This window comes from Bombus fervidus, chromosome 16 (assembly GCF_041682495.2).
Source record: "Bombus fervidus isolate BK054 chromosome 16, iyBomFerv1, whole genome shotgun sequence".
Taxonomy (NCBI): Eukaryota; Metazoa; Arthropoda; class Insecta; order Hymenoptera; family Apidae; genus Bombus; species Bombus fervidus.
The window spans coordinates 1,655,305-1,672,567 of NC_091532.1; the positions used below are offsets into that span (position 1 = coordinate 1,655,305).

Consider the following 17,263-nt stretch of genomic DNA (forward strand, 5'->3'; position numbering starts at 1 on the left):
GTGTCAGTTTATAGATGCGTGTGTGTATGGAATCGTACACAATATCAATTAACGTGCACAAGAACAATACTGCCACGAGATTGCGTGCAGGGCGGGTTCGTGCAGAGCCGCACGGAGCATTAACAGTGTGACAGACCTGGCTTTAACAGACACAACTTTAGCCCCAACGGCCATGTTCTCTTTACAGTAGATCGGCCCATACACTATGTGGTCCCATACGGGCGGATTATTCGCACGGTCCACAACGTCAATCTGTACCTCCACCGTTCGTGACAAGGGCGGGAAACCCTTGTCTTGGGCCATCGCTTCCAGCTTGTACATCTCACGCTACACCAGACCGCGTGTACATAACAAACGGGAACAAAAAACAAATGGCGTTAGTGTCAGTCGTAATGACTCGTGGCAGTAATTATTTTTTTTTTTTTTTTTTTTTTTTTTTTGTTTGATCTCGGGAGGAGCACGGGAGGACTTCTGTCACGTGTGTTCTCGCTCTCTCTCTCCCTCTTCGCGTGCGGTCTCTGTCTGTTCGTCGTCTGTTTCTCTCTCTCCCATGTTTCAATTTCTGCCTGTTGTGCGCCATATTTTCACATCCTGGTGTAGCAGTCCTGCTCGTGCGTGATCATCAGTGTCTCTGCCTAGATTCTTGTCCGCCTGTGGACGAAGTCTCTCCTCCCACAAAAGTCATATATCCTGCTCTCTGATTAGCCGCTTTACCGTTCTACCTTACTTATTAGCGCGAGATTACATTCTAAGCAAAGCAGGACTAGCGCCAGCAGGAAGCTGAGTGTGCTGACACCCACGAGGGACGCCAACTCGTCCCTCCAACGAGGAGATCGCTGATCGCTGATGCCCAGCTTCTGCGCCTGCGTGTTTCTGTATCTGGATACACGTAAGGAAGAAGAAACAAATGGGCAAAATCGTGTATTTCATCGAGGGCACCTCGATCTCTCGCTACATCTTCGCCTACCCTATATACGGATCATCGCGCTAAGGACAATCCGGCATCCGGTTTTCCGAACTCGTACACATCTAGGGATGTTTTCCGCTAAAGTCGTCGGAACCGATTTTCTCGATTCATCAAAAATCCTTTGGCTCCAATTTATATTCCATCGAGATTCGATTTTCCACGCTCGCAAAATAGTCAAACTCAGTGCGATTCGATTTCTCGATGATTTCTTGAAAATCGGTTCCGTCGAATGATAACAATTAACATAAGTAAGGGATAGATAGTAGTGGTAATAGTATAGTAATGGTAGTAGTAGTTGTAGTAACAGTAGTAGTAAGTAGGTAGTAGTAGTAGTAGGAGTGTCCGACCAATCAGCGATCTACCGCGCCGTGCTTAACCATACATGCTTCCTCTCCCGTCAAAATACATCATGTACGTGTGAAAATAAACAGGAACGAAGAAATACACTGAGAGAAATCAAAGTGTACACAGAGAGACGTAACGATACGAACCGATCGAAAGATACACAGAACGTGAAGCTATGATAGGTATAAGGTGAACGTAAGTGGTGAACACAGTGAACGTATGGTGAAAGAAAAGCGTCAGAGGGAAACGGAAAGAGACGATAATCAAAAGAGACAGAATGATACAAAGGAACGAAAAAGAAAAAAAATGGGAGTAGCACTGTATGGCACGGCACGGCATGTCACGTGTCTTGTCTCGGTCATGTCGTAGCATACAAACCTGGCTTTCACCGACGTCACTACAGTACCCACTGTGACATTTTCTTTGATGTGAATGGGGCCGTATACATTCGCATCCCACACAGGTGGTTTATTGTTTCTGTCTACGACGTCTAACTCAACGTCCACGTCTGCGTGCAACACTTGCATCCCTCTGTCGGAGGCCCGTACTCGCAGGCGATAGCTGTCACGCTAGTGGCAAAACATTGGGCCGTCAACTCACAGGACATTTTTTCAGGATTGTTGTTGGCGGATTTTTGTTTATTTTTTTTTTTTTTTTGGTTCATTTTCTGTTTTTTCCTGCATTTTTCTTTCAGCTGTTTTTTGTTTCTTTTTTTTACATATACATCTATGTATATTATTTTTGATTGGCGATTAACGAGAGATAAGTCACTCGGTGGCGAGCGCGGTTAACGTGGTCGTCGAGGACGACCCGAAGGGTATCTCTTAATCGCAAAATGAAACGAAAGAGATAGAAGAAAGTGAAGGACCATGTAGTCTCGAGAGGATCCGTTTTGTCTTACATTTTTGTATGTGTATGTGTTTTTATTTTTTCTTGTTTTTTTTTTTTTTTTTTTTACTGTTCCAGACCTCTTTTTATCGAAAAACTCGTTTAGAGGTATTCTTCCACGCGTCTGCCAATCTGTGATTTACCTGAAAATTTCTAGCATTATCGAATCAGTTCTGGGTAAACCCTGACGCTTGCTGTGTGATAAAAATGATTCGCATTGGAAATTTTCGCGCTAATTTCACGATTAGTCTCTAGAAGGAATTTTATAAAAGATACTTACCTATTGTTATTGTTATACAGTGATGAATATGAATGTTCGATATATAATTTTACTTTAACTCGAATGTTCATACGTACAGCTTCTTTAAAATTCATTCATGATTACTTTTAAATCACATTCAAGAATCTGAAGTTTCATATGCCGATAACGTTCTTTTCTTGATTATTTTCTTTCGTTACAATTTTGCGTTACAGTTAAATGAGCAGGTATTATGAATTCATAAAAAAAAAATATATATATATAAATTTAGATAATTTTCTAATGCTTAGCATCCTTAACAAATTTATGATAAAACGTCTAAAGGGGAATTAAACAAATTTCGAATAAATCAAACTTTACGCGATTCTCATAAAGTTTCCAAGCCAATGATTCTGTTGATGGATCCGAAAAAGTTTCAGTGAACACGTTATCGGCAATACTTTAGAATAAAGAGGTCCTTCACATACGGATACACTCGAGACCAGGATAATAAAAAAAAATAAAAAGCGCGATGACGCAGATACAAAGAGAGAGCGATATAAAAAAAAGAAACAGAGTGACGTCTCCGAGTGACAATTAATAATCATAGAACAACGATAGAGGTGAACGAAATAATCGAAACAATGGAAATAATCGAAATAATCGAATTAATGGAAAAAATCGAATTAATTGAAATACACATCGAATTAATTAGAACGGAAATGCGCTCTAGTATTATACCGTAACTCAATACTTATATTCTTTGGCTTCATTGTCATGTTTTCGTATTTCTTTTTATCGTTACTTTTTTTCTGTCTTTTTCTTGCGCCGATATAACAATGATCGTCGTATCATGTTATACCCACTCGTGGTGTTCTCGATGCAAAGTGTGAAACACAAGAATGTAGTTCCTACTTACTGGAAAACAGCCCTTTTTTTTGTCATCATCAAATCCGAAGAAAGTAAATGGTGCAATGAACACAAACATAAACAATAAGAAATTCAAATTAGTTCCTTTACGAAATCAACCAATGCAGGCATTTGCATGCAAGCAAGAATGCGTTTAAAGAGGCATCAGGAGGAACAGGGTAACGTGAGAAAGAAAGATTTTAGATCAAGAACACCGGAGTTACAGAGAGAAGGAAAAAAAATTATGACGACCCCTCGTCTGATTCTTTCGTTTTTTTTAACGACACTCAAAAACCGATGGACGTTTTTACCGTGTATTTTTTTTTTTTTTTTTTTTTTTATTTTATTTTACTATTTTTTTCGTTACGTTGCCTCGTCGAGTGTGTTTATAGATCTGCATTATTCCGTTTTTATATATATATATTTTTGTCTGTTTCGTTACGACAGTGGTATGCCGCCCCAATCACAGAAGAAAAAATGTCACACCACGGACAGATTTCTTACGGTTTTATTCGTTATTGCACTCTCGGCAAAAAATGTCTCTCGTTTCTTTTTTTTTTTTCCGGTTTTATTTTTTTGGCTCATTGTCAGTCACGTCGTGGTTTGCGGGGAGCACAGAGGATGAAAGTGAGGAAGCGTCGGACGGACAAAAGGGAAGAAAACTTCACGAAAAATAGTACAAAATGCAAAAGAACACGCGAAAAGAAAAGCAGCAAAGAATTGCTCCGCGTACAGAGAACGCAAAAAATACAAAGATCAAAAGGCATCCTTCGATGTACTTTCTTTTCTTTCTTAACAAAATGCAAACGTTAAAAATTACTTCTTTCGCTGATTTAACTTCATGAATATTCACAAAGAGAATCAGAGAAAAAGAGAAGTTTCACAAATCGTACAGAAAACAAAATGCACGAAACGAGAAGTTCGAGAAACAAAAATAAACGAAAAAGGCCAAAAATTTAGAATGAAACAGACTGAAAAAACGTTTAAACGAAAGAATACGAGAAACGGAGTGAAAGAAAGAACTAGAGGGGGAGGAGGGAGGGGGGGAGAGAGAGAGAGAGAGAGAGAGATCAGAGTTCCTGTAAAGGAATCAAAAACACATTCATATAAAATATTGCAAGCATTTTCAAAAATTGTTTATGTCTGATGCACCACAAAATGCGTAGAGGTTGAAGTACACCGTACGTGGGGCTCAAAAAATGTCGTTCCCACCTGCTCCTGGAAGTTCAAAAAACATCACTTCCCTTTTGAAAAACATTCACATTAGTATTTTAAGTTAAGGAGAATTAATTAAAAGGTAATTAGTTGGGTCTCGTTCGTTTCCCTTCCTTTTGCTCTGTTATTCGATCGTTTCCTTCCCGGTGTCGTTTCTCCGCGACGCTCTGTGACGCGTATACAAAAAAGAGAGAGAGAACAAAAAAAAAGAGTACCATGATTAAAAAAAAAAAAAGAAGACACGCAGACAGTCTTTCTCCGTGGCTAAGGTTGGATAACGAAAAGTGTACACGCTCGTCTGTCGTTTGGTCCGGGTCGCGCAACTCGAAACCGCGCCGCGATTCACCTTTGCTCTTTTCTTTTTTCTTTTCGTAATTAAAAATATTCCGACGAATCGAAAATAATGGTGAACGGGAAACAAGAATTTAAGTGAAACAAAAACACGGGAAGAAACAACACGAATCTTTCTGAACGACCGAAAAATAAAAATGTCGAGAAATGTGTTCTTTTTTCGCCTTTTCTTTTCTTTTCTTCCTTTCTTTTCTTTTTTCTTTTTTTTTTTTTTTTTTTTATCAAGCGAACGTTGAAGGAACAACAGAAAAAAGAAACAGATCGAACGAAAGTGATCAAGAGGAAATAAAAAATACTTATGTAAAATAAAGAAAAAAGATAGAATGACGTACGTTGACGATCGACACGGCGATGAACAAAACTTGGAGATAAGAGGTGTTCGATAGCTCGATTGGAACTTGTTTAAAAGGTACTCGCGCCGCGAGCATGTTCTCGATAGAAAGAATGAGAGAGACAGAGAGAGAGTGTTCTGTTGCGAAAATAGCCCGAACGGTCGATCGATTCAGGTACATGAAGCGTTTGAAGGAAATCAGGCATAGCTAAGTATTTACCATAGTGAACACATTGTGCATATCAATGGGAATTAAAAAGTTCTATACATGTGCCGTAAAAAGGAAACTCATTTCGTTGCATATTAGTGATAATTAGAGAAATAATTGCCGACCAAAACGTATATTAGTATACAAGTTATCCGATCAGCAACAAAACGGATTCGTGTTAAAGAACGTAAGTCAACGTAAACGTACAATATAGAGATATATATCGGCAGAAGGTGTACACTCACAAAAAGTTTGTATTTATATGATATAAATATAAATATAAATATATCTATATATCTATATATATATTTCTTCAATATACACACACACACACGTATAAGTATCTTTTATGCTACATATACGTGTATGTGTATATCTTAAATTTGGGCATATCTAATAATATTGGAGAACGCCACGTGCATTCTCGGCTCATTAATCAGTTCTTCGTTGACATCATGAATCTTGCGCTTAGTTTTTCTTCCTTGACGTTTTTTTCCTTTTTTTCTTTTTCTTTTATAATATAATACCATCGTTGTATGAAGGTACGTTATAACGTTCTAATACCGTACATTTATGTCGATAAATATTTGTAAACGCGATCGACGTATAAAAGGTGATCGTTGATAGACGCAGCTCGAAGAACCGGATGTTTCTTGCTCGAGAACACACGGTGGTCCTCCAGAGAACGATTGCTGTTGTTACTGCTAAAGAGAGTCGTATATGTAAATTTTCATTAACGAGAATACTCACGTCTAGAGGCTTCTTTAAGACGATCCAACCAGACTCTGGTTGAATCTCAAAGTACTCCAACCCTTGTTCATTGTTAGGAGAGCTCAAGGAATACGTTATGGCACCGTTATTATCGGCATCCTCGTCCGATGCCGATACTCTAAGAATGTTTGTTCCGATACTGGCGTCCTGTTTTACATTCTCTACGTATCGCTGAAAATAGATGAGAATTCATTTGCAAATTTATAAATGAAGAGCTGATTTCTATGAAAGATAGATTCCACGTTTAATCATTAAGAGATCTACACTTTATTTATATTAATTTATAGTGTTATTTCTTTTATAAACAAAAAGATTTTTCTCTATAAGTAAAAATGAAACATCGTAACTACATTGCCGTTAAAGTAAAATTAAATTTAAATTAAAAGCTTAATAGAAATTTTGTTTTTAGATAAAAACATGTAACGTCTCTTTTTTTACAAATGTTCGTTTAGATGAAATAAAATTAAGAACTGGATATATATACAAAGAGAGAACAGAAGTAGACTACTTTATAGAGGAAAAACAATATAGTTCACGATTTCCACGAAATTTCTCTGTGATAATTTCCAGATTAAATGGCACATACTTGCACAACAAAGCATCGGATGTTAATTTCATAAACGAGAGGGGAAAGAGAAAAGACTGACATATGGCGAACGAATAATATGCAAACCACGAAGAGATCCTCTTTCATTTGTTTCGAGCAAGAGTCTGTTAATTTATTCCGAACAGCTATTCCGGCGCACAAAGTGCAAAATGGCTCGGTCAAGCATCTTTTGCATTTCCTTCGAACGTGTCCCTTTGTGTACCGCCATAGTCAACGCTTGAATTTCAAAGGGCATCAAGTGCCGCAATACCACTACGCGAAAGGCAATTTTCTCTTCTTTAGTTTTTAGCTCGCCCACCCTCTCGCCCACCTCTCGTTTCGCAGTGAATGTCCGCTGATATTTTGCTCCGACGATGAATATCAGGAAATTGTCCAAATGAGACACGACACAAATACAAATGAAACGAAACGTCAAACATGCACTTGCTACTAAAACATTCGCATACGTTGAAAGGAGTGCATATTTATCCGCTTCTAACCTGGTGTTTCTCTCACATTTTGATAATATTCTGATAATACAATTAATCTATAGCTTGATTAACATTGAAACTAATTACTTTTATCGAAATTTAAAAAGAAGATATTTTGGAACTACCTTTTAGAATCTGGCAACGTTTAACTTTTGACTTTTTAAATTTACTACTTGCAAAGCGTATGTTGCTATAAAGGTCGAGAAATGCAATTACGTTCTCTATTTGTAGCTATTAATTAATCTTATTAATATTTAAGAAAAAGTTATTTTCGAAATATCTTTTACAGCCTAACAACTTTAATCCTTTAATTCTTCGATTTAAAATACATCCTAACGCAAATTTATCACTCACGATTAAAACATAAATATAAATTGAAAGTATTTTTAACGATCAAGTTTATCAGTCTTCCATTTGAAGACATTTGGTTCAAAGAATTGTCTATTAAGACTTTCTGTTTGAAGATTCAATCATTAAATGTTAGTACGTTTTCCTTTCTTCAAAAATTGGAATTAATAATATTACATTTTCTAATAAACCCTTATTTATAATAATATTAATAACTGCTTGACAGTCTCGCCTTCAAAATGCATTCCGTTCCAAGTTGATACGAAATTTAATTTTCTAGATATCGGGATTTCAACTGTCCAATTTTTCGCTCGCACGTTGCGACTGACCTCCCCCAAGCACCTGCATCGCACTGTGATCAGTGACGCGAGTCAGCAATTTTTTTGCTATCGCATACTACTCGCAACGTACGCATTTCCAAAGAATAAAGTAGGTCATGCCTGAATGAACGATACGACAATATGAACGTTATAAACGTAGTTTTTAGAACGTAACATCTGGAAAACTAATTGAAATATCGGAACGAAACAAAACACAAAGCAAGAGCTCACCTTCGGCTATCTTTCGAAATGCTTTACATGAAAATTTTCGTTGTTCTTCCGGCTGTTCTCTATATTTACTGTTAATTTAATAGTTTATCGATGGACGAAATTTAATAATTTTGATTTATTACGCGAGCTTGGGGTATTTTGTTAAGGAACCTTCTGCGAATGTAACTAGAGTTGCTTTATAAAGATCAATTTAAATTTTTACAGAGATTTTAGAATATGATGAAAAAATTCGTTTGGTTTCTTAAATTGTGTAATGGTGTTCGTTTTCTAAATTATGTACACTATGCGAGTAATACCTTCAGTTTTTTATAGTTTTACTCACCTGACGATCGAACAATGGTGGGTTATCATTAACATCGGTGATTTCAACAGTGAAGGAGCAAACACCTTCCAAGGAAGGTTCACCTTGATCCGTTGCTTTAACGGTAACTGATACAAATTTGCCATCATCGCCTTCACGATCAAATACCTGAAAATATCAAAGTAGTTTTAATAAGCTCCGATAACTTTAGTTCCTTGATTCTCCAATTTATTAATTTACTAAAATATTACTTTTCGTAAAAGTTTGCAAGCCGTTCTACGCTCGTATTACTCTCAAACATAAAAAATGTATTTTCAAATTTTATATCAGAGAAAAAAGAAAAAATATAAAACATTTCATAACGCTATTAATTGACTTTACAAGCAAAGCATTTTCCTATTTATAAGCTTGTCACTGTACGTATAATAACTGCACAAACGTTCGCAATACTCGTCGATATCTACATCCATTTACAATAAATTCTCTAATCGACTAACTCAATAGCAAAATATACCTTATTCGTCAAAACTTGTCCAGTCTCTTCGTCGACGGTGAACTTGGTTCCCTTCTGATTCGGTTGTTGTACGATCGAGTATTTCACTTGTCCATTCACTCCCTTATCTTCGTCAGTAGCTTGAACCTTGATTACGGTGCTACCATTTGGCGCACCTTCTTCGACTTTCGGATTGTACATGCTGCATTCCTTGAAAACTGGTTTGTTATCGTTCACGTCAGTAATGAAGACCACGACAACAGCTGTGCTGGTGTGTGTAGTGGTTTCTCCATTGGGGCAACAAGCACCGTCGTCGAGGGCAGTCACGTTCAGTTCGTATTTATCTCTATCCAAAGAGATCGCTTTTCCATGGAGACGAATCACACCGGTGATCTCCTCGATTACGAACTGACCGGATGTGGTATTACCACCGACGAATCGGAACCGAACATTGTCGCCGTCCTTGTCGGAAGCGACGACAGTTGTGACCAGCGTGTTAGGTCCGGCGTTCTCGTCCACGTTTGGCGTGTACACCTGCTGCGAGAACTTTGGCTCCTCGTCGTTTTTGTTCTTCGTATATATGCGCACTGTCGCCGTGCCAGTTTTCGGTGGTTCACCTGGAAACGTAATCAAACGTCAGAGGAAATAATACGAGAATGAAGAATAAAAAAAAAAATATGAAAAGAATAGGTACATAAATTGGGCCAAGAATGATATGAAAAAATGATATGCTTGCAAATGAGGTATCAAGCTCTACGCTCTACGAAGAGCAAAGAAAACATTCTGTACAAAAATTGCCTTGAAAATTTAGCGCGTTATGCTTTTAGCGTTTTTCTTGCAAAAACACCAGAAAAGGTAATATGTATTTCTATTATCGATAACTGCTAAACAAAACGTGGCTGAAAATGTAAAAAGAAAAGAAACATTCTGCCCTGAAATGGTTGAAAAATGGATGATTATGCTATTTATAATACATTTTTATTCTTTTCTTCATTTCAAACTGAAATAACGACAACATAAAAGATAGAAGTTTTATCGAATTTCTGAAAGATGAATCCACGCATTAAAGTGTCATCAATCTCTTTACTTACTAAATCTACTTTACGTACTATAACTGCGGAATATAAATAGAAAATTCAATCTTACTTTTTCAAGTTTCATCCCGTAACATTTATAAAAGACAAATAAATACAACCGCAATATTTTAGTAAAAGATTAAGAAAATCTAGAAAAGTACATAGCGAACTAAAGGGAACATATACCTTTGTCTTTGGCGGTAACTACGAATTCGTAGTAAGCATTGTTGTTATCAGCGTCCAGCTGTTTATTGTTAACAATGATCCCACTCGAGTCCACGCTGAAATGGTCGTCCGACACCAGATACTCTATTTCCGCGTTTGCACCAGAATCCGCGTCGGTTGCTTTCACTTTTAGTATACTTGTGCCTAACGATATGTCCTCGTCCACGTTGTGTGCTTGATAATCAGGCAATTCGAATTTCGGTGCATTATCATTTACATCCGAAACCCGTATGGTTAACTGGAAAATTATGCGACAATTTGAACAACGATCACTCGATCAAGTCGACGATTTGACAACGATCTCTCGCTGTCCTAGTTTTCTTTACATCGCCGGTTTACTATATAAGAGTTGTGATTAAAAAATGCTCAAAATACCGGTTTATAGTAGGAAATTCAAAGTAGAAAACTGATAATACGTAATTTGATTATTTAACGAAAAAATATTTCTTTTCTTTTACAAGGACTCGGTTCTCTATTGAAATATCTTTTATTCACGTATCGTTCGTTTTCTTAAGTAGCGTAATATTTTATCAAGTAAAATAACGACACTATCATCCTGAAAAATAGTCCTCATCTCGAGTACAATTTTACAGATATCGCAGATTGTAAATAACGTTTATTCGAATGCAAAGAGACGCAGATATATTTACCTCAACTGACGTGGAAAAACCACCAGAATCCTCGGTAGCTGTGACACTAAGGGAATAAATGTGCGGTTGACGTAGATCTTCGAAGTCTAATTCTTTCGCCAGTTTCACAATGCCAGTGGTTGGCCCGATATTGAATGTTCCCGCTGCACCTTGTCCTTGTGCCTTCAGCGTGTACCGAATTTCACGATCGGCGAATGATTTTGCTTTCACCGATATGATACTGAAATAGAAGAATTCCCTGTGACCTTGAAAGCGTCGAGTAGAATAACTACAGTATCAAATCAAGTTGCAGGATAGGTATTATCTATTTGCTCTCGTAAGTCCATACGCGAAACGAGTTAAGCGAAAGCATCAACCGCAGCAAAATTTGAAAAGCGTTCAACTTACTCGGAATCCTTCTTCTGGTTTTCCGGTATTTCAGCTTCATACGCCGTCATATAGAACTGCGGCGCGCGTTTTCCACCTACGATCGATAAACGCTCCTCAGGAGTCGACTGAAAACGCCTCTCATCTATACGGCCGTTCTGATCCTCCGCTTTCACGTACAGAACGTATTCCATGTCCAGCTGAAAAAGATCGGTCCCTCGGGTGCGTACAACGCCGGATCGCTCATCTACCTCGAAACGGCCTCCAGCTGTAAAGTAAAACGCGCACCGTTTGTTTTTCAACTGGATAATTTTATGGCGACCGACATTGAATGGGAGGGATTTTCGTGGATATTTCATGGAAAGCTGGTAACTAGGCACCTTTGTCACAAATCATCGTCAATTTTCTACTTATTATATACCTTTGTCAATCTTCCTAACTATTTTCCTATTACTTTTGTCTTTTATTTTTCTTTTCCCCGAGAGTTGAAATCGTAACGGTCGAATCCTTTACTTCCTTCCCCTAATGGATCTGTAGACTTTATAGAACTTTTTATCGCGTTATTTCTATCACCAGCGTATGGCGAAACTCTCCATTGTTTTCTTCTCCAACTCTTATCAACGAGATAAAATTTTAGTATTCAACGTTACAGAATTTTACATTTCCTGGTTTCATGGAATTTTTCGCCATTACTTGTTTCACAAAGATAACGTTGTCTGCTATCAACCCTTAATTAAAAATTATTTCATTCCATAGAAAATTCATTGTACTACTTTATCTCGCGATACAGCGTACGTAATTATCACATCGTTACAAAACCAAACAGAAAATACTTGTTAACGTCTCGTTGTAAATCTATTTTGTAAATTCGTCGGTATCATAGATAAGTCGGAAGATACAGTACGTACGTAATCTTCGATAGATACTATTCGCTGTTTCGAGTAACCCTAGGAAGATCTGTACCTACATCGCATGCACGGCTACATATTTCTCTCTATACTTTTACGAACACGACAGCCGTGATAAATTATCTTCCATATATTTTCCCACGATCCACGGAATCCTCCGGTGAACCACTCGAAGCGTCGAACGATTAAGAAACTTCGCTTGCAATATCGATTACCTGTCATAATTTCCCTTCGCAATTATGGTATTACACCATATACGGTGGAGTAATTCCCAGTTATACAAGCGTTACAGGCTAGATAATTGCGTTCAATCGAAATGCGCGTAACGTTCGAGCATTTCTACGCTGCGTTTTCACGCCTCGATTGGCAACGTTACGGGTTATACACGTTAATATCCAATTCATACGTACTTCGATCTCGTACGATGAAATAGTGAATATTGCTGTCGGTGTCAGGATCCCTGGCTTGAAGGGTAAACACGTGAGTATTCGGCGGTGCATTCAACTGTACGACCGTTTGCATTGGTAGAGGCCGATTTATGAAGTACGGTGGCTCGTCGTTAACGTCCTTCACGTTGATAATGACACGCTGATTGTCCGTGTCTGTAATCATCGATCGGTTATTGATACCGTTTGGCAGTGGTGACCTCCCATTGACAGAAAACGGTGGACAGTGTTCAAAGGCGATGACCGAATACCATTTGACGTTATCTTGTCCGACGCTTTGACCTTTGGCCTGTTAAATCTAACGCGAGCTTTCAAATGAAATTCCTCTGTATATAGGCGGTATATTCAATTCTAGTACGATATTCTATTTCAGGTGTACGATAAAACAGGCTTGGCCCTACGTTTTCCAAACGTCTCAGTCCTTTCCAATTGCTTTATATTGGTATTAGGAAAATGGTGTTCGATAACAATTGGATCGATGGAAATGTTTGTGAATGGATTTAGCGTGATAGTGACATAAATTTGCAAGTGCAATTATGTGCATGATACACTTAATATGCAAAGATATATGAAATATTTAAAGCAGCGAGTTGGAACGTGTATTAGTTAAAATAAATCTGTTCAGGTTTAATTGAATGTAGAAAAAGTATGAATTTGCATAAACATCCGTAATCTAATTGCGACTGATATGAAAAGATTAAAATAGGGAATTTGTTCTTCTTTTGCGACCATACTGTGTAAATATTGCGGATACTGTATTGTGGAGTTTAAAAGATATTACGCTTACATTGTGGAGAAGTTAACGAATTTTGACGACGCGACACGACGAACAGATTTTTAGAAAATTGGTCCAGAACGGCGTTAAAATCTTATCTATAGGCCGAATTGCTGTAGCGTCAAACATTCTGTCACTAAAGCTTCCATCGGGAAAGGAATTCAGTTTATTAAATTACATTTTCCTCCGTCATCGCTTATAAACACTGTCGACCCAACGAAACAGCGCCCTACGTAGCAAGCTCTATAATTTGAATAAGCGTGTAATGCAAGAAAATATAAGATCGTTCATTCTACGCAAACTACAAAGCTACCAAAGCTGTTTCGATTCGAGGTATAGATAAAAATTGTCTGATTCTAGTTTCATACCCTTATTTTGCCAATTCAAATGAAAATACTTTACCATCTCAATTTTGAAATATTTCAAAATATTTCAATTTAAAGATACATTTTGTTCCGACATAGTATAAAACTAAGAGCATAGAATTTTTATCGACTTCTAGTACGTCTGTCTTTGCATCAAGTATAAGCAGACGTACACGATTGTAAGAAAAATATAAAAATAAGCATGACACGTATGCCTACTTACATTGAAATCCTGTGGAAGCCGAGAATGCGGGAAAGAAAACATTCGTTATTAGTAAGAGTGACACAAAAGCACAGATAACTAAAGTGCGGATGCACGGCAAGAAATACCTTTGAGTTTCCTTCTAGATGTCATAATTAATATATCGTGGTCTATTCAAACAGACGGGGTTAAAACAAAAGAAAAAGGAAGAGGAAGTAGAACAAAATTAAAATGTGAGAACGATGTCTGTATTATACTGGAAACTGTGACAACGTAATAATTTCGCGAGCAAGCCGCGTTACTAAATAACGTTAACGTACCGGAATACGACGTAATTTAATTCCTTCCGGCCCCTTCATGCGTAACATGCGCCCCGCACATTTTTCCCGGTGAAACTGTAATTATCGCTCGACCCCAGTGTACGAACCGCACGTTCGAACAATTACCCGTTGCGAAAGGAAATTGTATCCACGTGCGAGCAAAGAGCAAAGAGCAGAGAGCTTCACGCCGGATGTAAACTTTCGATATTTCTTGCCGTGCCTCGTATCGTACAGCTTCTGACCATCGAATCGGATCCATGCGCAAAATTTCTACTTTCGCAATTACGATACTATGCGGAAAATGAGAAATTGTCTTGCCTTCACTGGCTCAATTATTATTGATCGCGTGGACAATCGTAATTAATTTAACATTAGGATTATCAAATGGTTTTCTACGATTACCAAAATGATACAGGTGCTTTTGGTAAAATTAATATTCACTTTTGTTCAGATAGAAACATCGTTGTACACGTATATCCAGTAATTTATCATGATACCACTTTAATTACAATTACGTATAATATATTTAGATACGTATTAATCAAACGTTGTTTCTAATCTCACCAAACCTGTCAAAAAATTCCCTTCGTTTCTTAAAGATGTAACTTAAATAAACTTTTACAGGTAGAATCTTACCGGTCTTAAAGTATACACCACGTATATCTACAACACTTAGGTAATTAATAAACTTTTCTATTAAAGTTTCCACGCGTATCGCAATTTTATTAGAAGAATGAAAAATGTTAGAAGTTTTAAGCGGTGCTAATTCGACGGCCAGATGTTGTATCGTATTATTACTTTCGCGAGATCGATCGATTAAGTGTATGATCGTTTGGCGTGCACTATTTCTAAGAAGCGAGGGACACCTTCATCCGTTTTGAGAGAAAATTCGCAGAAGGAACGAGAATAACCGAGGCAACAGTATAGACGATGCGAAGGCGAATGCTCCATGTACGGTGTGTTCGAAGGAAGAATGTCGAGTAAAAATTAAAATTGTACCGTGGAATGGACACCGCATGTACGATGGATACCGCGAACACCGTTCTTCGGCCACGGGGCGAATAACAAAATAAAGATTAATTAAGAGAAACAATATGATTTTTATAAAAGATTGAGAAAAATTCAACCGGAGAAATTGAATTTCGTAGAGAGTGATTCTGAAACATGGGACGAAGCCTAGATTCTTTTTTTTACTATCATCTCTTTTTGGTTCTTTATTCTTTAAAGCGACTCATAACTAACAATAATTGGTGTATTATACGTATATCTTGATCTTTTATTATACTGTTTAATTCTCCTAAACGATAATCTTATAACATTTGTAACATAATTTTACGTACTATTATTTCTTTCGTCACTCTCTACCCTCAAAAGCTTCGTTTTACCAGAAATTAAAAACAAACGAATAAATCATCGAAACGATATACGATTATCTAGACAAATTCGCGAAGAAATATCTCAAGATATCGTTAAAAGTACCTTACGCGTCTTAAATAATTTACCTGTGTTCGTAATAGTCACCCAAAAATCAATGGTCTTTTCCGACCCCAGCTCCTCGTAATCCCATTTTTGTTTGACTATAACCGAACCATTCGAGTCTACCGTGACCCACTTATTCTCATCCCTAATCTTGTACGTCTCTTTCTCATTCTCCTTTTCCAAATAGAACGCGATTTTTCCCTCGACGTCGCCGTCCGCTTCCGTAAAATCCACCTTCTTCGTAGGCCTAACAGCTCTCGTTACCCTTCTCTTCTGTATTCTATGTACCTCCACCTCCGTCGGATCGGACGTTAAAAATCTTACGACGACCTTGGCCGGTTTCTCTGTCGATCGACTCGGACTGCGCACATCGTGGGCCTCCACGATCACCACGCATTCGCTGTCCTCCTCCATGGTAATTTCCGGTTCGCCAACGAGCATCAGTTCTCCGGTCTGTGGCACGACCACCAGTAGGCTGCTCGGTGTAAGCAATTTGTACGCGACTTTGTCACCGTCAGCGTCCTTCGCCGCCACCTTGCCCACGGTAGAGAATCGTTTCCAGCCAGGAAGAGCGACAGAGTTCTTGTTAATACCGTCCGAGCTGGTCGGTCTGATCTCGAACGTGTACTGCTCCTTTTCGAACACGGGACTATTGTCATTCTCGTCCAACACGTGCACCAGGCCGTTGATTTGCGAACTGCTGAGCAGATAGCCGTCAGAAGCGTGGATCACGACCGTGTAAAGCTTCTTAGTCTCTCGATCCAGAGGTTTTGCGGTCACCACTCTGACGCCCTCCTTTTGGCTGTTCAACGTCAAGTTGAATCCCGTTTGATTCGAATCCTCCTCTTTCAATGCGAACGGTCTGTCGCCTGTCTCGTCCGGCAGAATGGTATAATGAACCGGAAAGCTCCCTCGAGCCCTTAGAACAGGGAAACCGTCGATCAAGGTGCCCGCAGCAGAATTCTCTGCAACCTCTCCCTCGCCCAAGTGATCGTGCGAGAAGGTGATCATGTTTCTGCGATTAATTACGTAGAGATGAAGAAAATGCGTTTCGGTGCTGTTGGCCAATTCCTCCAGTACGATAAGGTTGACCGGTCGATCGACCAACGGCGATAAATCGGACGTGGTCATCACCAGACCGTTCCCGAGCACGGTGAAGAACTTGGAAAAATTGTTCTCCATTAGATGAAAGTTCGATGGCCGTTTTGTGTTGAATAGCGTCACTTCGTAGCCCGGATAGACGTCATGAGGCAGAACCACCACTTTATCGCCGTCCACCGACACCGTGGTCACCAGCAGGAACGCGACCACGAGTATACGCCACATCGTGCTGCCTCTTGTCCGCTCCTCTCTCAGTTTCTTCGCTGTTTTACTAAAGCATGAGTGCCGACACCACCTGAAATTTTACGAGATACGGTGGAATTAGTTGAAGTGTTCCGGACAGAGTTTTAAATGGTT

The 17,263-nt window shown here is 38.5% G+C and overlaps 1 protein-coding gene across 5 annotated transcripts in view; it reads right to left on the reverse strand.

Moving 5' to 3' along the window:
- LOC139995852 (neural-cadherin-like) overlaps positions 1-17,263 on the reverse strand; it is a 242,297-nt gene that overhangs the window by 186,994 nt on the left and 38,040 nt on the right. The window contains exons 2-11 of one of the 5 annotated variants that reach the window (XM_072019731.1): positions 15,829-17,201; positions 14,028-14,036; positions 12,629-12,820; positions 11,332-11,578; positions 10,945-11,164; positions 10,256-10,532; positions 9,015-9,610; positions 8,522-8,668; positions 6,203-6,394; positions 1,691-1,881 (exon numbers count right to left, since the gene is read on the reverse strand). In XM_072019731.1, the coding sequence (XP_071875832.1) occupies positions 1,691-1,881; positions 6,203-6,394; positions 8,522-8,668; positions 9,015-9,610; positions 10,256-10,532; positions 10,945-11,164; positions 11,332-11,578; positions 12,629-12,820; positions 14,028-14,036; positions 15,829-17,131 (3,374 nt within the window). In that variant the 5' untranslated portion in view covers positions 17,132-17,201. Of the gene's footprint in view, positions 1-136; positions 328-1,690; positions 1,882-6,202; positions 6,395-8,521; positions 8,669-9,014; positions 9,611-10,255; positions 10,533-10,944; positions 11,165-11,331; positions 11,579-12,628; positions 12,821-14,027; positions 14,037-15,325; positions 15,371-15,828; positions 17,202-17,263 lie in introns of those variants that run through there. The other 4 variants (XM_072019726.1, XM_072019727.1, XM_072019728.1 and 1 more) reach the window with 4 other exon arrangements.